At 45.4% G+C, this 20007-nt stretch overlaps 1 protein-coding gene across 10 annotated transcripts in view; it reads left to right on the top strand.

Annotated features, from left to right (window-relative positions):
• CELF6 (CUGBP Elav-like family member 6) overlaps positions 1-20007 on the top strand; it is a 180013-nt gene that overhangs the window by 60127 nt on the left and 99879 nt on the right. Inside the window, exon 1 of one of the 10 annotated variants that reach the window (XM_053366056.1) lies at positions 18755-18983. The exons of 8 other annotated variants lie outside the window; for them this stretch is intronic. In XM_053366056.1, the coding sequence (XP_053222031.1) occupies positions 18828-18983 (156 nt within the window). In that variant the 5' untranslated portion in view covers positions 18755-18827. Of the gene's footprint in view, positions 1-18754; positions 18984-20007 lie in introns of those variants that run through there. One more of the 10 variants, XM_053366055.1, reaches the window with a different exon arrangement.

Raw genomic sequence — 20007 nt, 5'->3', positions numbered from 1 at the left:
TTAAATTACAAATAAATACAAATCCTCTGACATCTTGGTGTCGGATGAGTTATGGTCCTCTGAAACACAAGCTCCTTTGCTCCTGGCCTTGGTAGATGCTTTTGAAGGGGGACTGGTCAGGATTGGAGCCATCAGGCCTAGAATTGGGAGCACCTGGTTCCAGGTGTGGCTGCCTCATATGGTGAACCATAGGAAGCTGCAGCGTTCACCTATCCCAGTGCTCTGCCACTGAGCTCTGCTGCTCTTCTTGAATGTCACTGCACATGTGAAGCTTACCTTGAACCAGACCATTGGTGCAGCCAGCTCAGAACCTCCTACACTGTCTGGCAGCAGCCCTCCAGGATTTCTGACCAGAACCATAAACCCAGCCCTACTTGGAGGTTGGGCATGGGGCCTTCTACCTGCAGAACTCTCCCATTGAACTATGGACCTTCTTGCCCCAGGACTGCGATTTGGAGGATCTCATTGGACAGGCAAGTGTTCCTAGCTTTTCAATTGGTGCTGCCTACTCAGACCAGCCATTAGTTCCTGCCCCCCCCCAAAAGAAGAATGCTTCCTGCTTAGCCTGGGCAATAATAGTATTCCTGTCTTCTGGTGTGACACCTGGCATGCGCCATCCCACTCCCTAAAGCCAACCTCTGATAAAAATCTTGGCTTCATCACACAACTACCTCTCCCTCCATTTTGATAGCACTGTTGTCATCCTCTGAAGGACCTCTATTTCAGAGCCAGGGTACAGTGTAAGGACTTATTTTCTAAAGCATGTCAACAACAACAAAAAGCTAATGCAGTCTTGGGCTGTGTTCTGGGCACAGTGTTCTGATCACAAGAAGTAATGGTTTGGCTCAACTTTGTGGTCAGTGTAGACCAGTTTGCTATAAAAATCAGTTTGTAGCTGTAGTTTTGGGAAGTAGCCCAACGTGTTTTGGAGCCACTCTGTTCTCTAATTTAACTTGCTATTTGGAATGGAATTAGATCTGTGAAAAATGGAGATCTGTTTCTACCCATTCCCATCAATGATGAAACTTTCCCCCCCTTTTTTCACAGAAGTGGATCATATTTACAGGTACTGCAGTCCACCCAGTGTGGATTAAGTCTGCCAAATTGTAGACAAAACTTTTTTTGTACAGGACATCTTTACAATTAGATTAATAACAATACAGTGGTACCTCAGGTTACAAACACCTCGGGTTACAAACACTTCGGGTTACAAACACTTCGGGTTACAGACTCCACTAACCCAGAAGTAGCACCTTGGGGTAAGAACTTACCTCAGGATGAGAACAGAAATCGTGCGGTGGCGGCAGTGGGAGGCCCCATTAGCTAAAGTGGTACCTCAGGTTAAGAACGGTTTCAGGTTAAGAATGGACCTCTGGAACGAATTAAGTTTGTAACCAGAGGTACCACTGTAATAGGAGGAGGAGGAGGAGGAAGAAGAAGAAGGAGGAGGGTGGTGGTAGAAAAAAGAGCAAGGACCCCATTGCCACAGGGTTCATTTGTGAGGTGTGTCTTTCTGTGCCACGACCATGGATTTTGTGATAGAGCCTTTTCTCCTTAGGGGAGAGAGATTACGCCATTGATTTGCAAAGAGGAATTGGGAATGGGAAAATAGCATAAATCCTGGAGAAAGCTTGGAGTAAGAAAAATGTCATCTCCCACCAAGGATGACAAAAATGTCATCTCCCACTTCCATGGATTTTTTGAGATACAATGGAGATTTTTCAGTTACGTGCATAGGGGAAGGTAGGCATCGAAAACAAAACACAGTTTTTAATCTCTCTCCTCCAATCACTGTAATCTAAATGCCTTAGGATAATAATTGTCTATCATTAAAAGTTAGATTCAGTCCCTGGCACCTCCAGGCAGAACCTGAAGAGGAATCCCCCCCCCCATCTGAAACCTGGAGAGCCACTGCCTGTCCGTGTAGACAATACTGAGTGAGATGGACCCAGTAGTTTGACTCTGTATAAGGTAGGTTCCTATGTTGCATTGCTAAGGATAGTGTACCCATTCTGTAAGGTCTCTCTGTGACATATCCAAGGACAATGATAGCAGCTCTGATGCATATGCCACAGTGATGTTCCACATTACTCAGTAGGATGGCGAGAGCAGGGCAGGCCCTTGGCCAGACAGTGGGAATGAGGCATTCATCATTCCATCTGACCATCTCCTGGGCAAGGACAATGCCCAAGCAGGTCGGCAAGCAATGCACCCAAGTCAGTCACTCGCTGAAGGACACAGCAAGTGTGTGTGTGGGGGATTGAATCTTGATATCTGCCCTGTAGCAGAACATTCAATAGAAGGACAGGAAATGACATGTAAGTAAGTGAGGGCTCCAGGATATTGCATTGTGGTTCTCTTGAAAATACCTTTCCATTGCAAGGTGCCATGATAAGATTCTTCATGGACTTATCCCTATATAGCCTCTCCTGTTGCTTGACCTCCTCCTCTCAGTCTGCTCCTTCTCCCTCTGAATATACATCGCTCTGAGCCTTTCTCCACAGGGTTCCTTCCTCCTCTGTATCCAGCCAGTCCATGACACCCTGTAAAGCTTGTGGCTGAGGGATTTGAATCTGGGTCTCTTCTGCCCTCATCTGGCACTCTAACCACTGCACAACTGCAACTTGCGAGCAAAACAGGCTGTTGGTCTGCCATGGGCTTGGGGATGGGTCCTGCAACCCACAAGCAGTAGGGATTAGGTGAGGACTTTGCCTTTGCTCTTGAGCTTGAGTTGCTCGTTCATCACTGCATCCTAGTTAACTTTTTCTATTATACTTGTCCTGGGGTGCCTGCCACCCATGACGTCTAAAGTCAGGACTGATGATGGGTGAATACCAGACCCTCCAAGTTTCCCTTTTTTCCAGGGATGTCCCTGATTTAGAGAAGCCGTCCCAGTTTCTGATTTGATTGTGGAATGTTCCACTATTCCTTAGGTTGTCCCTATTTTCACTGGAGAAATGTTGGATGGTATGGAGTTGTCTGACCCTTGAGCTGTCTGAAGGCAATCTTTTATAGGGAAGGTTTTTTTAAAAAATGTTTAATATTTTATTATGTTTTTATATATGTTGGAAGCTGCCCAGAGTGGCTGGGGCAGCCCAGTAAGATGTGTGGGGTATAAATAGTAAAATTATTATGGAATGCGACATCCCTATTTTCACTGCAGAAATGTTGGAGGGTGTGGAATATGCCGGTTTTGGTTTCTAACCGTTTCTCATTTTTCCAATCTTAAGTTCAATTCTTCACATTTCTATATCAGTTAGCAAATCTTTTTTTTAAAAAAAGTTCTCATTTTTTAAAAGTGTGAATTTCTCCTACTAGGCAATAAAATACCTAATATACACAATTTTTGCAAGCAGTTCTCCTAATATAATGCATTTTTGCATGCTGTTTTCATAGATATATGTATTTGTATGCCCATTTTGTCCAAATATGTGCTTTTTGGTGCACATTACTTGGCTGGAAAACTAAGTAGCAAAATTCGAGTAAATGCAAATTTCAAAGGCTGTGTTTTGGTCCATATATTACTTCAGAGAATGTGAATTTGGAAAGCTTGCCTTTAAATGAGAATTGCGCTGGATTTCTCCCCCAGCCCTAGTCAGGAATGTGGAATCTTTGGTCCTGATGTTGCTGGACTCGAACTCCCATCAGCCCCTGCCCACACAACCAGCTGGTCAGAGAATATGGGAACTGTATTTCAACAATATTAGTGTTTGTATTATTTTGGTTTCTTACCCACCCTTCACCGAAAGGTCTCAGGGAAGGTTACAGCATTGTAGTAATACCATATTAAAAATGGTTTAAAACAAACACCTGGAGATCCACTGTTTGAAGTAAGTTCATGCAGCGACAATCCCATGGGCATCTTCACAGTTCCCAGAAGTCTCCACTCTGCCTTGCAGTCGAGCATTGCAGTATTTTCATGGATCGGCACCAAAAGGCAATGAGATGTCAGGTCTCACTCACGTTAGTTTTAAGGATATGTTGGTTTGAACTAGACTGCCCTGCTTTTTTGCCAGCCAAATCCCTATAAGTTCAAAAACCACTTGACGTGGATCGAAACCCATCTTAAGCAAGCCACAGTTTCTCACTCTTCCTGTAGGGAAGTTGAAGCTTTTCACTGGCTTGTAAGAACAAACAGACAATTAGAGCAGAGGGCACATTTGCCTCTCTAGCAATTGTTTGCTGATTATAAATGCAAACTATTTAATAGGATTTAAAGGGCATCTGGAGTGAGTTTCATGGTTAGTTCTATTGCACATATTTTCTCACTCTTTGGACAGTGAAATTCTGTCTATCTATCCATCATCTGTCTGTCTGTCTTTCTGTCATTCCAAGACATTACTAGACAGTGTTTTTGCTTTTTTAAATTTATTTTGCTTCCTCGGGACTTGGGCCGTTTTGATTACGACCAGAAGTGGAGAACCTCAAGCCCTTGGGACTCTTCTCAGTCCAGCCCCCTCGCAAGCCCTGTTTTGTGCTGTCCTTGGCTCTCTTTGCCTGGGTGGAATGCATCCTTGAACTCTGACAATGTTGGGCTTACGAGTGTTGAACTAGGACCAGGTTCAAACCCCCACTCAGCAATGAAGCTCACTGGGGTGACTTTGGGCCGTCCACTGCCTCTCAGGCTAATCTACCTCACAGAGTTGTTGCGGGGATTAAATGAGGGGGAAATTGAACCATGTAAGCCACCTGGAGCTCCATGGAGAAAAAGTGAAATATAAACGCAACAAATAATAATAATTAGAAGAAAGACAGTGAATGCACTGTATGTAGAAAGCAGCTTACTGTACAAAGGCACTATTTACATCCTATACTCTACCCACTTCTGCTCTGGCCCCACTCACCACTTGCATGTGGCCCCTGGAAGGTTGCCCAGAAGAGAATTCGGCCTTCAGATTGAAAAAAGCTCCCTATCCCTGATTTAAACTTTCAGAGTGCATGCTTTTTTTGCTACCTCCCTATTCATACATTTTTGTTGTTATTTAGTCGTTTAGTCGTGTCCGATTCTTCGTGACCCCATGGACCAGAGCACGCCAGGTACTCCTGTCTTCCACTGCCTCCCGCAGTTTGGTCAAACTCATGCTGGTAGCTTCGAGAACACTGTCCAACCATCTCGTCCTCTGTCGTCCCCTTCTCCTTGTGCCCTCCATCTTTCCCAACATCAGGGTCTTTTCCAGGGAGTCTTCTCTTCTCATGATGTGGCCAAAGTCTTGGAGCCTCAGCTTCAGGATCTGTCCTTCCAGTGAGCACTCAGGGCTGATTTCCTTCAGAATGGATAGGTTTGATCTTCTTGCAGTCCATGGGACTCTCAAGAGTCTCCTCCAGCACCATAATTCAAAAGCATCCATTCTTCGGCAGCCAGCCTTCTTTATGGTCCAGCTCTCACTTCCATACATCACTACTGGGAAAATACATTTACTTGAGTCCTACATCAGCCATACTACTTTGATATTGCCTGCATAGATGCTATTCCTTTTATTGTATCCTACCCATCTTACAGGTTGCACAGAGTGGTGTACTTAGTTCCCACCCTTTGTGTTCTCACAACAACCCTGTGAGGTAGGTTAGAGTGGCTGGCCCATGGTCACTCAGCAAGCTTTGTTACTGGTGGAGATTTGAACCTTGATCTCCCTAGACTAACTCTGATTCTCTAGTCATTCACTTTTTCATTCATTAAGCCTGACAAGTTAGTCCAAGTTCAGGACTGAAAGGAGGGGAGGGTCGAACTTGCCCCCACAAAACAAACCAGGTAGAGATCCCTGAAACGAGTTCAAGATGAGAGCAGTGGTGAGGAGAGGCTTCTTAGCTTGCCACCACCACAAGAATCCCCCTTCTGATGAAACAGTGCAAATCAGTTAGCACTGTACCTGCAGGGACTGGGCAGAGGAGGAATGGTGGAGACTACCTCCCCATCCTGACCCTTCCAGGGAGGAGAAAGAGAAAGACAATATAGATTGACCACAGGGGTTTAAGGGAGGTAGCAGTTCAGAGGCCGATGAGGGGGAAAGTTGGGAAATCATGGGAGAGCCAGAGCAACACCCGGCTGACACGTCATTAGAAAGCATTCAGGACCCATTTCTCAGAACCTGGCAAGCCTTAAAAGTAGGAGAGCAAATTGCTCAAAGACAGGGCACGTAGCAGCACCCGTAGAGGAGATGATGAGAATGACAAATGAGGAAGTGGGAGAGACAGAGGTGGAGATTCACTCGGGAGAATGCCATTATCCAAGAGGCTGGGTTCTAAAGCCTCTCTCTGTAAAGATTAAAATAAAAAAGGACGGTAAGAAACTTCCCCTTGTCTTTGTAATTTCCTGGGCAACCAGCCAGGAGCTGCTGACAGCATCCTTACAGTACCTCTTCTCTTCATTTCTCTCTGAAATGCCACCCTAAATGATGGTTACTCTTAATTACAGTTTAGGGAAACAAGTCAACTTTATAAATTGTAGTTTGAAGTCCCAAAACTATAGTTTAGACCAACTAGTTTGGATTCAGACAGTAGTTAATTAAAGATGGAAATGAAAGCACCCGGTCTCCTCCTTGTAGCTGTGTCAAAAAGGCTAAGGGGAGTGCACAGTTCCAGTGCTTGTTCACGGGACACTGAACCATAGTTTGGTATTACTTCTGATCAAAGCTGTCAGATGTTGCTGGATCTGAGTGCTGATCCTACATGTCAACTTCTGAACTTAAGGTGGCAGCTTCTTAGTGAAGTACCTTCAAGCCCTGGACTGACTAGCACCCAGACAGCCCAAACACTGGATATTTTTGGGCAGGAAGGAGTGCGAGAGGCAGCCTGTAACAGCTGAGCCTTGCCTGAGCAACGGTATTCCTGAGCTCTGGTGGGTTCCTGAATCCTTGCCGTGCTTTGGTCTGGAATTATAGCTTGCTCCTTAATGTTTGTCCCATGGCTTCTGGTTCACCTCTGTGGCTGTCCTTCATGCAGCATTGAAGGAGGCATGTGGGACCATTGCACAATCCCATCCCTCCCTACTCTAAGTGTCTGTGTAGGTGTACTTGGAAGTGTGGAACTGGCAGTGCTTTCACCACTGATACAAAATGACTATTACTACTGCTGCTCATGGTTACAGCAAGAGCTTTAAACCCCTGAAGATCAATGCAGAGAGGTTACATAACAGCAAGCAAGGCTGTCCCAACAGATTATCTGTACACAAATGCACATTTGGTGGACATTTGCCTCTAGCATAGAGGTGGCCCTCCCTATGCTCTGTTGCTGAACGCATTCACTGCTGGGTTATATTAAAACCAATGTAGATCTCCTGTCTATTGGTTGCTCTATCAGTCTCTGTTTCTCTCTCCACTGACCCCAGCCCGGACATCCATCTCGTTTCAGGGGCACAGAATAGCATTGCACTTTCCTGCTCATTGCCATGTTAGCTCTGCACTCATATGACTGAAGTGTTAATAGGATACAAGGCAGGAGGGCTCTGGTGACAAATTAAAATCAGTTGCAGATGTAAGTGGCTCTTAAGCTGTCTTTCCCCCACTTTCTACTCACTGTATGGAATTAAAACTATGAAATGGTTTTCTAGAATTCATCAAAGAGGTGAGGATTTACTGAAATGGGGGCTTCTAGGTGAATGTTCCATTGAAGCCAGGGTTTAGGAGCCTGTGGCCCTCCAGCTGGCGTTGGACTCACATAAGCCCCAGCCAGCTTGGTCCATGGTCAAGGATGCATTTGTAGTCCAACAGCAGGGCAGATATGCAGGTTCCCCACCTCTGATTTAAGCACCATGAGCCCTGGTACGCACATGCAGGATTAACATCAAAGGTTGCTAAGGTTGGTTTGGTGTCATGAGTTGGGACAGGTTGGATCAGCAAGTGCTCCGGAGATGGCACACAAAGAAGGGCTTCAGGTGATGATCACAGGCTCCAGGTTGGTTTATATGGGGAGAGGTGACCCTTGAGTTATTGTGGTCCTGAGCCATTTAAGCCATTTAAGCCATTAAGGGTGGCGCTGTGGTCTAAACCATAGTGCCTAGCGCTTGCCGATCAGAAGGTTGGCGGTTCGAATCCCCGCGACGGGGTGAGCTTCTGTTGCTCGGTCCCTGCTCCTGCCAACATAGCAGTTTGAAAGCATGTCAAAGTGCAAGTAGATAAATAGGTACCACTCCGACGGGAAAGTAAACGGTGTTTCCGTGCGCTGCTCTGGTTTCACCAGAAGCAGCTTAGTCATGCTGGCCACATGACCCAGAAAAACTGTCTGCGGACAAACGTCAGCTCCCTCAGCTAGTAAAGCAAGATGGGTGCCACAACCCCAGAGTCATTCATGACTGGACTTAACTGTCAGGGGTCCTTTACTTTTACCTTCTTAGGTCAAAGTTAGCACTTTGAATTGGGCCTGGGAACTAATTGATAGTCAGTGCCGATGACATGTTGGGACAGCCTCATAGTTGTCGTAGTAGTCATGAAGTTCTGAGTCATTCTAGAGCCAGATTCCTTGGCCTGGATGTTGAAGTCTCCCCAAGCCAGCTGTCTGATAGTCCTCAATACCGCCTCCAAGACCAGAGCTCTCAATTCAGGTGAGGAGACTGCTTGGCAGCGAGGTGGGTGATAAACCGCAGAATCCCTAATCTGTCCCCATTACCCATCGCCAGGAACAAACACTTTAGATCCCCGCTCAATTGGAAAGAGAGTCAGGAGAGAGAGAGATGGAATTTCTATAGACCATAGCAACTCCTCCCCACCAACCCTTGTCTGCCCTGATGCTACACCAAATGCCTAGGTGGGCACAGCTGGGTGTGACCAAGTCCATTCTGCTCACCCACCGAGGTCTCAGTGATGCAAACCAGATCCTCCTCCTCATCCACAATCAGAGCATGGATGAGGGAAATCTTATTCAGAGCTGACCTGGCATTCAATAGCAGCAGTCGCAGACCCAAGGGCTGGCTGATAGGACAACCACAATCCCCCAGGTTGGAATGCGGGGCTGGCACATGGCACAGTCACTAACTGTGCCACATACACCCCAAAATATGAATCTTGTGAAGCAAGGTTTTGAGTTATGGATGCTGCAGCATTGAAGGTTTTTTGGGAAATGGAGTGTAAAGTATTGGAATTACCAGGTTATTGCATTTAGCAAAATCAGACTTTTTTTAGTTTTTAGATGCAGATTGCTGAGCAGGATCATGCCTACATTCAAAAGCACTATAGCACCTGCTGGTCTCAGAAGAACGTCTGAGCTTTATCTGGCCCCGATATGGATTTTTGAAGCATTTCATTCCATCTTTAGGCAGCATTGACATGGATGCAGGCTAGGGATATCAATCAATCATATATTGTGCATTCACAGATCTGTTAACAGGCTAGGGATAGATGAATCTGTCAGCTTTGGTTTCTCTCAGTCTCTCATTTTTCTAGTATTTAAGTTCAGTTCTCCACATTCCTGCATCAATTTGCGGCTGGAGAAATTGTCAGCGTTTTAGTGGAAACACACATTTTTGCAAAGCAATTTCCCCTAATAGAATGCATTTTGATACATTATTTTAACTCCTGTATGCATTTTAGTGTGTACTTTCCCCACTAATATGCACTTTCTCTTGGTTGGGGAACTGCCCCGCAAAATTTGGAGGAGTGAAAATTTGAAAGCATAGCTGCATTTCAGTTTGTGTATTGCTTTGGAAACTGCAAGATAGGTAAGTTCTCATGAAAACCCTAACGAAAATAAACCTCTCCCCCATCCCTCTGCAGGCGCTTTCTTAAGGTGTGTCTGCAGCACAGCATCCAACAGGTTGGGCTCTATGCTCTGGAGCAGAGCCAAAATTATAAAGAGCTGCAGTCCAGACAAAGGTGACGTTGGGTTTCAAGCCCATGCATGGCTCCTTCCTAGCATGGATCCTGCCTGCTCTGCCCATGACACCCCATGCCTGCCATGTCAGTTTGAGGGGATCAGGCACACTGGGCATACGCCCCCAGAGAGAGCACCCCACACAGAAGCACCCTCAGAGAAGCCAGAATCACTGCTGCACATGTCCAGAGCAGCGCAGACAGCTTTAACCCACCCAGGCAGTTTCTAAAATAAAGATTCGGATGAAATTCCCCACTAGTATCCTTGGAAACTGAGAGCATGCATAATCATCGCCATCATCCGAGCCAGATTAATCATTATGTTAAGTATGCTTTGGCGTCAGGCCGCAGCTAAGTAAGGATCTTGGCTATGGAGTGGCCTGCTTCCCTCTGTTTCTTTATATCCTCCAAAGGTCCCCAAGTGCAAATTGTTCCTTTACAAGAAGACAGAGACGGCATTCATTAGTGTGTCTTTAAGTCATCTGAATGGGAGTTTAAAATATCTTACCAGCATGATGAGGAGAATAACTGCAGTTGTTTGGCTGAGGCTGATTTCAGCTGTTCCTCATGCCCTTGAGGTTCATTTGGCCTTCACTAGGGACCAAGTTTTTAGTGTATCCTGTGGAACTCCCTGCAGGTTGAGGTTTTTCAGGAACCAACCCTCCATTCCTTCAGACATCTTTTGAAAACCACACTGTTTAGACAGTTCCTTTTAACATGAATTTTCTTTTTGAACCAGTCGGTATTTATTGATGTTTTAAATCATGCACATATATTTATATTTAAATATGTAAATAAAAAACATGGGCTATGAGGTTGGGGGGAAGAGGGTCTCACACAGAAAATAATGTTTTAGAGAAGGCTTCCCCTACTTCCTGCCACAAGTTTTGCTCTGACTTCTGACCATTGCCCATAGTGGTTGGGCTGATTGATGGTAGTTAGAGTGCAAAACATCTGGAGGGCACCAACTTGGAGAAGGCTGTTTTGGAACATTGGTCTTCAGTGACCTCCTTGCTGACATGACACCCTCTCTCTCTCATCACTCATCAAACTCTTTCAAGGAAGCTGAATGTTGGAGGATTCAGGATAGAGAAAGGAAAGTACTGATTCACACAGCACATAGTTAAGACTATGGAATGGTCTACCACTGAGCTAGGATCTGCCCTCATTTTCAATAGCTTGCACCACTTAATTGAAAGGGGGGGAAACCTTTAAGAAATTTACATAAAATATTCCTAAGAAAAACACAAATAAAAGCAACAGACTTTAAAAGCAAGTCAACTAAATATAATTATCAAAATATAGATAAAAGGAACCATTTTAAAAACAAATATGCAGAGTCAAATTATATATCTGGGTAGCCTTGCCTGAATGAAATACATTTTTTGCAGGTGGCGACAACAGTACAACAAAGGTCTGGCTGCCTAATATTAATAACAGTAAACATTATTATCATTTAGCCAGGCTTTGAAAATTATTTAAAAGCCTGGCTGAATGATAATAATTGTTACTGTTTTTAATGTCTGGTTCTCTCTCTCTCTCTCTCTCTCTCTCTCTCTCTCTCTCTCTCTCTCAATCATCTATCTACCCATCTATCAGATTTGCTTTTCTGGTCTGCCATTTACATCAAATTTATATTGTTCTTTTGGAGTGATTGTGGGGGTTTTGCCCAGTTCTCCACTGCCAGTTACCCTGGGAGTTGTGGAGCTGAAAGGCAAGATAGTACATTCTTGAAGTAAATAGGAACATGGGAAACTGCCTCACACTGAATCAGATTTACATGAAACATTTAAAGTGCTACAATACTATTTTAAGCAGTCATAGCTTTCCCCCCTCCCGAAAAGAAAGAATCTGAGGGCTGTAGTTCCTTAAGGGTGCTGAGAGTTGGTAGGAGACTCCCTGTTCTTCTCCTACGACTACAGTTCCCAGAAGAGATGGACAACTGATTCCTCTTCCTAGGGAATTCTGGGTAATGTAGTGTAAGAGGAATGTGAGAAACTGGGAGAGAAGCACTAGTATTATGACCAGGAAAATAAATGCAATAATCCTCATGTCTGAATGCACCCACTGAGTAACCAAGCCATGTCTGTCTCACAGTTCCAGAGTCAACAGCAAGTGAAGTGCCTAAGAGCCCCATGGGAGCAAACAGCTGATTTGTTTTGTTTGTTTTGTTCATGGCAAGTGCCTCTGGAAAGCCTCCCCACTCCCCAGGGCTAGATTGGGCATGTGTGTTACTTGACAGAGGACAGTCCTCTATTGGAAGGCATCCTCTTATTTTAGTGGCATCCAACATGGTGCTCTCCAGGTGATGTTGGACTACAATGCCCATCCTCCCTGATCATTGGCTGGCTGGGACTGATGCGAGGTGAAGTCCAAGAATGCCTGGAGGACACCAGTTGTTTCCATCGGAAAGGCTGCCTGGTTCAAGAACCATAAGAAGAAAAAGCAGGATAGTCAACAGTCAGCAGTTGGACAGCAGGCAGGTCGCCTGATGAGTCTTCACTGCTATGGTGAGATGTATCGTATTTCCATTTAAATTACAGCGATTATTTCAGACATTGCATCTATGCATATAAATCAGTATATAGCCATTTTATTGTGTCATTGTTTTCATCATTATCACAGATCAGTGTCTTCTTTTTAGGCGATGAATGCAACAGCACTCCCTTGATTTTTTTCTGTGGCCAGCATCTAAATCCAGAAGTGCATTGCTCTTGGACTTAAAGATCACATTTAGCAATCATAACCCAAAAAAACTGTGATGAAGCTTTTCTTTATGGACCTACTTGTTTAAAAGCCATGATGGATAAGATGCCTTCATTGCATCGAACCCACCCCTTGCTGTGTCAGGAACAGCTGGATCTATTTGCAACTTCCCCATCTGGTGAAGCACTGAACTGCCGGTGACAACTTCACAGTTTAGTACCCTCAGTCCCTGGACTGAAGCCATTGCATCCTCCTGGATAGGAAGAAATATAAAAGGTCTTCCCATTCAATTTGAGCCTTCCTTGAGCAATGAGGTCTTCTTGAGCTCTGATGTGTCCTTGGTCTTTGGTACAGATGCCTGGTTTGCTCCTTGATTTGCCCTTAACCCTTCATTTCACTGCCCTTAAGTCTTTGACCATTGCTTCTTGACCTGGTTTCCTTGTGCTTCTTACTTACTTCTTGGTCCTCACTACTAGCTGGCTCCACAGATCCTAGCCATCAGCTTTTGACTCTCCCGAGGCTGCTTCTTCACAGCCCAGACCCAACACTTGTATTCTTCCCAAAGAGCAGAGCCCTTGCTCCCAGTGGCAGATCTGCACATCCGTGTTTGAATTTGATCGACCTCCACTAGCCACCATGTTGCAAAGCAAATACCTTGCTGACACCATTGTATTCAGACTCAGAATCTGCCTGCACGCACAGGCAAGAGTTATATCCTTGATAGCCATAAATTTCATGTGAAGATTGGTGAAGGGAGTTATTGCTCGGAAACTGTGCTGCTGACTCCACACCAAACCTTTACAACGTTCTGCACTATGATACATCAGTGCCTGTTGGCAATGGCTGTATGGAGCATGGATTTCAATGAATGGATGGTGCTGTCTTTACATCGATGTCATAAAGGCAGAGAGCTTTGGCAGAAATTAAATCTGGACACCTTTCCCAGAGATTTCTATGAGTAGGAACCAGAGTTATCTTCAGGCAGCTTGATCAACCAAAACCATTAAAGTCATTGGAGAGGGGGGCATATATGGCACGTTAAGTGTGTTAAATTGTATAACTTGGCATCTGTTTGTTTATTCATTTTTAAAGTAATGGAGGCTAAAAATAGGAGGCACAGCCCAAAAGTTGACATGGAGTTCACATGGTAGTGGAGAGGAAGCAGGGCTGGATTTAGGTTTGATGAAGCCCTAAGCTCCTGAAGGTAACATGGCCCTTTATATGTCCAGCTGTCCTTTGTCAACAACAAATTGTCACTGTTTTTTGTATTGAATATATGCTATATGGCAGCAGTTCTCAACCTGTGGGTCCCCAGATGTTGTTGGACTGCAACTCCCATCATTCCTGAGCTCTGGCCTTGCTAGCTAGGGGTGATGGGAGTTGTAGTTCAACAACATCTGGAGACCCACAGGTTGAGAAAGGCTGCTATATGGTAATTTATGGACCTAATAGGTATCTAAAGCCATTTGCACATAACGAAATATGTGTTTTATCAAAGTAATTGATATAGAAATGAGCAAACCAGTGATATTTTAGGGAGCAGGTTAGCAGGCGGGGTCCATTACTTACATCATAGGAGCCTACACAACACAAAACACTGTTGCTGTATGCACGTTTTATTTTATTTGTTTTTTATCTTATATTTTGGAAATGTACATCCAAGTGTTTTTTTCCTTTAATTTTTTTTGGGGGGCCCCAAGAGAGTGGGGCCCTATGCTATAACTTGTTTAGCTTATACATAAAACCATCACTGAGAGGAAGCACAGAGCCAAAGGATGTTTGGCTGTGGAGGAGGGAAGTTAGAAAGGAACAGGATTTCCTGCTTCTGCATCACCCAGTAGGGGAGGGGTGGAAAAATTGTTCAGTCCAAGGCTCCATCCTTTTCTGGGCAGCTGCCTGGGGACCATATGCGAGTGATGGGTGGGTCCAGAGGCAAATGTGGGTGAGGCAATGATAGTCAACCTTACCTTTGCACAGCAGGCTAGTTTCTCTCTAAACACACTCACACACTGCTTTCTATCCCTCACCCAGGCAGAGGCGCCAGCTTGTGAGGGCGATTGGGGGGGGGGACATTGCACATTTGACCTGGGCACCCCATGGCAAGTCTGATAGGAGTTTAAGGAAACATTCCAGCCGAGGAGGGGGCAAAGCTATGGAGGGAAGCTATGGCCTCACCGATCCAAGTGGCTGAGGGGGAAGTAGGGTGGCTAGAGAGAGTCCCAAGAGCTGGAGAGTCCTTAAGGGCCACATTTGGTCCTTAGGGGCCACATGAAGTTTGGCCCCCATGCATTAGGGGCAGCACCACATTGGGTGGGGGAGAACTGGCCAAAGTGATCTCAGATAGTGCCAGGGACTGGGCAGAGGAGGAATGGTGGAGACCGCCTTCCCAGCTTGACCCTTTCAGGGAGGAGGAAAAGGAAGACAGCTTAGATTTACAACAGGGAGTTGAGGAAGGTCACAGCTCAGAGGCAGATGAGGAGAAAAGTTGGGAAATCATGGGAGAGGAGAAGGATGAGGAGGAAGCAGCAGAGGGGTGGCAGCTGACGGACACGGCGTATTTAGAAAGCATTCCAGACCCTCCATCTTCCAGAACCCAGCGAGCCTTGAAAGTAGGAGAGCAAAGAGCTCAAAGACAGAGGGCATGTTAAAACTTAATAAAATATTAATAAAAACAAAGACAGAGGGCATGTAGCAGCACCAGCAGAAGAGACGATGAGAATGACAAATGAAGTGAGAGAGACAGGGGAAGGTGGAGATTCACTTGGGACAATGCCATTATCCAAGAGGCTGGGTTCTATAGCCTCTCTCTGTAAATACTAAATAAAAAAGGATGGTTAGAAACCTTCCCTTGTCTTTATAATTTCCTGGGCAACAGCCAGGAGCAGCTGACAGCATCCTGACACATTTGGTCCTTAAAGGTCACATGAGGTTCGCCGCCACCCCCCAATGCATTAGAGACAGCTCCATATTAGGTGGGGGAGAACTGGTCAAAGTTATCTCAGATAGGCTCCAGTCCTCTCTCAGTGGTCACTTTGGGGCACAGCAGGTGACAACATTCTCAGCAGCACTGCAAGCAACTCTGGCTGGCTGAGTCTAGTTAAATAATATACTGCCTTGACATTATTTTAATAAGAAGTAGTATATAAGTATTTGAAGTTCTTTCAAGTTAAAGATTCTCCAGGCTATTGACTACTTCAATAGGCAAGAATTTAGCTGCAAAGGTAAGAGAGCCAGGGAACAGCGTAGGAATAAATTCATTATTATTACTTTGATTAATTATTATTACTTCACAGGCTGAAAGCTGCCAAAGTAAGATGAGAAAAAATACACAAACAAAAAGATCAACCCTAAAAAAATAAAACCATTATGGATCAAACAGCAGCCAATCAAGCAATCTAAGACCAAACATCAATTAAAACTAGAGTAACACCTTACATTTCTCCAAAAGCTTTAGAAAACAAGTATGTATTGTATCAGGGTTCCTCAAACTTTGGAAATCTAAGGAACTGTTGCGAGAAGTACAAAAATACCCATTTAAAAGCCGGCATTCTGTTTACCCCTCAGTTTTCTTCCATTATGTTGTGTGCTTATGAGTTCTCAGATCATCTTCCATCCAAGCACCAATGAGATCCAGATGTTGGCACCTGCAATGCCAATAATAGTCAAAATATATAGAAGTCCATGAGGAATTCAAGAGGGGTGGAGAATTTCTGCCAGAGACAGACGTGGCTGGACTCTCTACCAGCTCATAGCGAAGAACTATTAAAAATCTTGTTTATATTTAAATCAAGCCACATACAGGCTTTTATTTCCTGTGGGAGAAGTGGCCTCTAGAGGCAAGAAAATGTATGGCTATTACAGGTATAGAAAAAGAGAGGAATGTGCCACAGAGACTCAGTCTGCATGTCAAACCACAGTTTCCAACTCTGGCACAGAGAGCAAGCATACACCATGGTTTGTCCGTCTTGACATAATGATAAGCTATGATTTACTTTAATCTAGGCAGAAATCAAGTTAATTACTTTGTGCAAGGGACGAAAGGAGCAAGAAAGTGATTCCATGCATTGCTCATGTAATAGCAAATAGTGATTTGTCATTTTGTGTGAACCAACCCAGAGTCTCAAGCTAAAGTCTGTATATGCAGTGAAAGCCTATACATATTTGCCTTGTGTTCTGTTGTGCTTACTCTGCAGTAGGGCTGAACCAAAATTTCTCAGTTTTTGGTCATGCTGACAGGGGTGAGTTCAACATCTGGAGGACTATAGAGTCACCATCCTCTAAATTAAGTGGACGTGGGATTAGAAGAGTCCTGTTGGATCAGACTAAATGCTGATTTAGGCCAGTATCTCTTTTCCCACAATAGCCAGATGCCTCTTGAAAGTCTACAAAGAGGCCACGTAAGTAGCAACTATCTCTTGCAATTTCATATTCTAGGGTTCACTGCCTCTGAACATGGAGGCTGTTTAGCTGTCATGGATATTAGCTACCAATAACTAATCTGGTGTGGGTTTGTCAAACCCAGTTTTTACCACGAAGCCTGTCTTCCATATCCCAGAAGTGTGAGTTAGCGATGAGAAGGAATTAACTCTACACATGCCCAGTGGCCTTTTTTATTCCCACTTATAGGCACTGAACACACCTCCCCAAGCTGAGTTATAGGGAACCCTGGCTCAGAATTGGACAAGCTAAGTAGAGCATTGTCAGTACATTAAGGGTTTTTTTTTAAGGGGGTGGGGAGGACAAATTCAGACCATGAGCAGGAACTTCCATCAAAGGTAAAAGTTGAAATTGAGAAGTAACGAGATTCATGTGAGGGATGCTAATTCAATTCTTTCTTTCTTTCTTTCTTTCTTTCTTTCTTTCTTTCTTTCTTTCTTTCTTTCTTGCAGGAAACATTTCTTTTGCTCTTTATATGCTATGATTCTTCTGGGGAGTGTCAATTGATCCTCCTGTTGCCAATAATAATTAATATACAGTAGTCTGGAAGAGCAGTCACTCTCCTTCTACGGATGGACTGCATATTTTGCTGGTATTCCAAGGTCTTCATTGGCTGCTTTCAGTCTACAACGCTCTTGCATATGCACTAGGGCACCTCCTGGCCTTTCATTGGACTGTGGTTTCTAAGACCTTGGACTGTGGTTTCTAAGATCAGCTGAGGATGCTCCCTTTCGAAGGCACTTTGGGTAGTGTACATCTTGCATGTCTGCGAGCTCACAATGTAATGGCAGAATTTTGCTTCTGGTATGAGATTCTGAGAGGAAAAACAGATTCCCCACTCCCCCCTAATAAAACCAAAGTAGCTAGTCCTCATGTTTCTTGAAGAAAACATATAAAACATTTTACCTTTTTACATTTTACTTTTACCATTACCTTTTACCTGCTGCCAAACATACTGCCATTTAGTGAAGCATACAAAAAAAATGTTTCTGGTATGGCATATTGCCAGACGCGGGGACAAAGATTCTTCCCCTCTCTGAAAATTCAGGTAACTAGTCCTCATGGGGAAAAAAATATAATTTTGATTGTTTTGTGCTGCCAAATATAGCTCTGTTTAGTAATCCATGGATGGAGTTTTGCATGCTTTGTCTGACTCCTCATCGCACAACCAAGTTTTTTCTTCTCCATCTTTCCTTCACCACCCTTGCAGTCTAGCCTCAGTCTCCATCCCCTTGCTCCCCATCTGCCAATGCAGTTTCCTAAAAAAAATAAATCCCAAATTCTTTATTCTACTTCTGTATATTCTTTTCTTGAGACAGACGGATGCCAACTGATTATTCTTCCTTTTTAAAAGAAAGCATGCATGAATGCTTAATATGGGCATGGTTTATTTTGCCTGCAGAACCTAAATTTCCTCGGTGCCAAATTTTGGGGGAGCATGGTAGGGGAAAGGGGGGGCTGGCAAGCCCGTTGAAGCTTACTCAAGGCCACAACGAGCCCTTTTTACCTCTGGCTGAGTGCGCTCTCTCTCTCTCTCTCTCTCTCTCTCTCTCCCTCCTCCTCTTATGCCACACAACTCAGGGATGGGGATGTTGGCGACTGGTGAGGGGTCTGCAAAGAGGTGGCAATCGGGGGTGGGGTGGGCATTGAGACAGAGAGAGAGAAAGAACAGGGAGAAAGAAAGAGACTGAAACATTTCATTCCATCCACCAAGCCAGCTGCACTTTCTTTCCTTGGCAAGGCTGGGAGCTGTTTTCCCCACGCCCACCCCTCCCCCAGCCCTGCCAGTGGCTGACACTGTGATGTATTCAGCAGCACAGCCAGCTCTCTATGTGTGTGTGAGAGAGAGAGAGAAAGAGAGAGTGTGCCTGCTTGTGTGTGTGTATGCCTATGTGCCTCTGCTTCCTCGCCGACTCCGAAAAGCGGCAGTGGCAGCCGAAGGAGCTGGGGACCATGCAGCTGTCCCAGCTCATGGTCCCCACTGCCAGCCGGGTGCCCCTGATTTGGATGCCAGCCGGCTCCAAGTTCCTCTGCATCGAGGTAGGCTGAGTCTTCCCTTTCCTCCCCCTTTTTATTTTACCCCTCCCTTTGTCTGGATCTCCTCTCTCCCTCTCTCTCTCTCTGGCCTTTGTCTGGAATCAAGCTGAGTCGGCGGACCCAACCTCTTTCCTCTCCCCAGGCGGGGGGCTGTCTGCCACTCAAGCCCCCTTGCCCTGTTCCCGGCCATTGGACCTGCCAGATGGCACAGCCCCTCCCTAGAGGACCGTATCCATTTTGGGAGCAGTGGAGGCTTGAACTGGAGAGGCTGACAGCGAGTGTGGCTGGGGTCTCTGGGGGTCTGTTTCTGAAAAGACCGGGGGGTGGGACTGCCGCCAACACATTCAGGAGCACCGATTGGCTTTTTGGGGGGTGGGGGTGAGAGTTGTCTTTGGCAGGTATTTGGGCAGAGTTGGGTTTCGGGAGGGGGCAGGGTGGAAAGGGGGGGGAGAGATGCTAGCCTGCACATCTTGGGGTGTCCCAATCAGCAAGGGGGGGGTTGCCCAGCAGGACTAAAGCCCATGCCTCCTGTGTCTGTCTGCATCCAGCATGTCAAGGGACAGTGTTTGTCTGATGCGTGCATGCAAGAGATGCTTGATTTTCTTTTTCCTGGTACGGATGTGAAATTGCGGGGAGCTGACAGTTCAAGGTGTTTTGGGTGGGTGGGGGCAAACGAGTGCCTGCAGCTCAGGCCAGGCAGCAGCTGACCGAGGAGGACAAGGCCTGGGCGTGTGGGTGTGGTTGGTGCAACTTAGATTAGGAGTCAAAATGGAGGACAGAGACCCGAGACTATTGGAAAGAGCTGGACAAGAGCATCGGAACATAGAAAGCTGCCTGAGGCGGTTGGTCCATCCAGCTCAGTATTGTGTACACTGGCTGGCAACGGCTCTCCGGGGTTTCAGACAGGGTGTCGCTCCCTGTCCTACCTGGAGATGTTAGGGATTGAACCCAGGGCAGATGCTCTACCACTGAGCGACAGCCCCTCCCCTTAAATCTAGCTACAGAGAGAGGGAAGGTGTGCAAGATG

Source organism: Podarcis raffonei, chromosome 14, assembly GCF_027172205.1.
Source record: "Podarcis raffonei isolate rPodRaf1 chromosome 14, rPodRaf1.pri, whole genome shotgun sequence".
In the NCBI taxonomy this organism is placed as follows: Eukaryota; Metazoa; Chordata; class Lepidosauria; order Squamata; family Lacertidae; genus Podarcis; species Podarcis raffonei.
The sequence above is the reverse complement of the archived record's forward strand: the minus strand, read 5'-3'. Positions and strand labels throughout refer to the sequence as shown.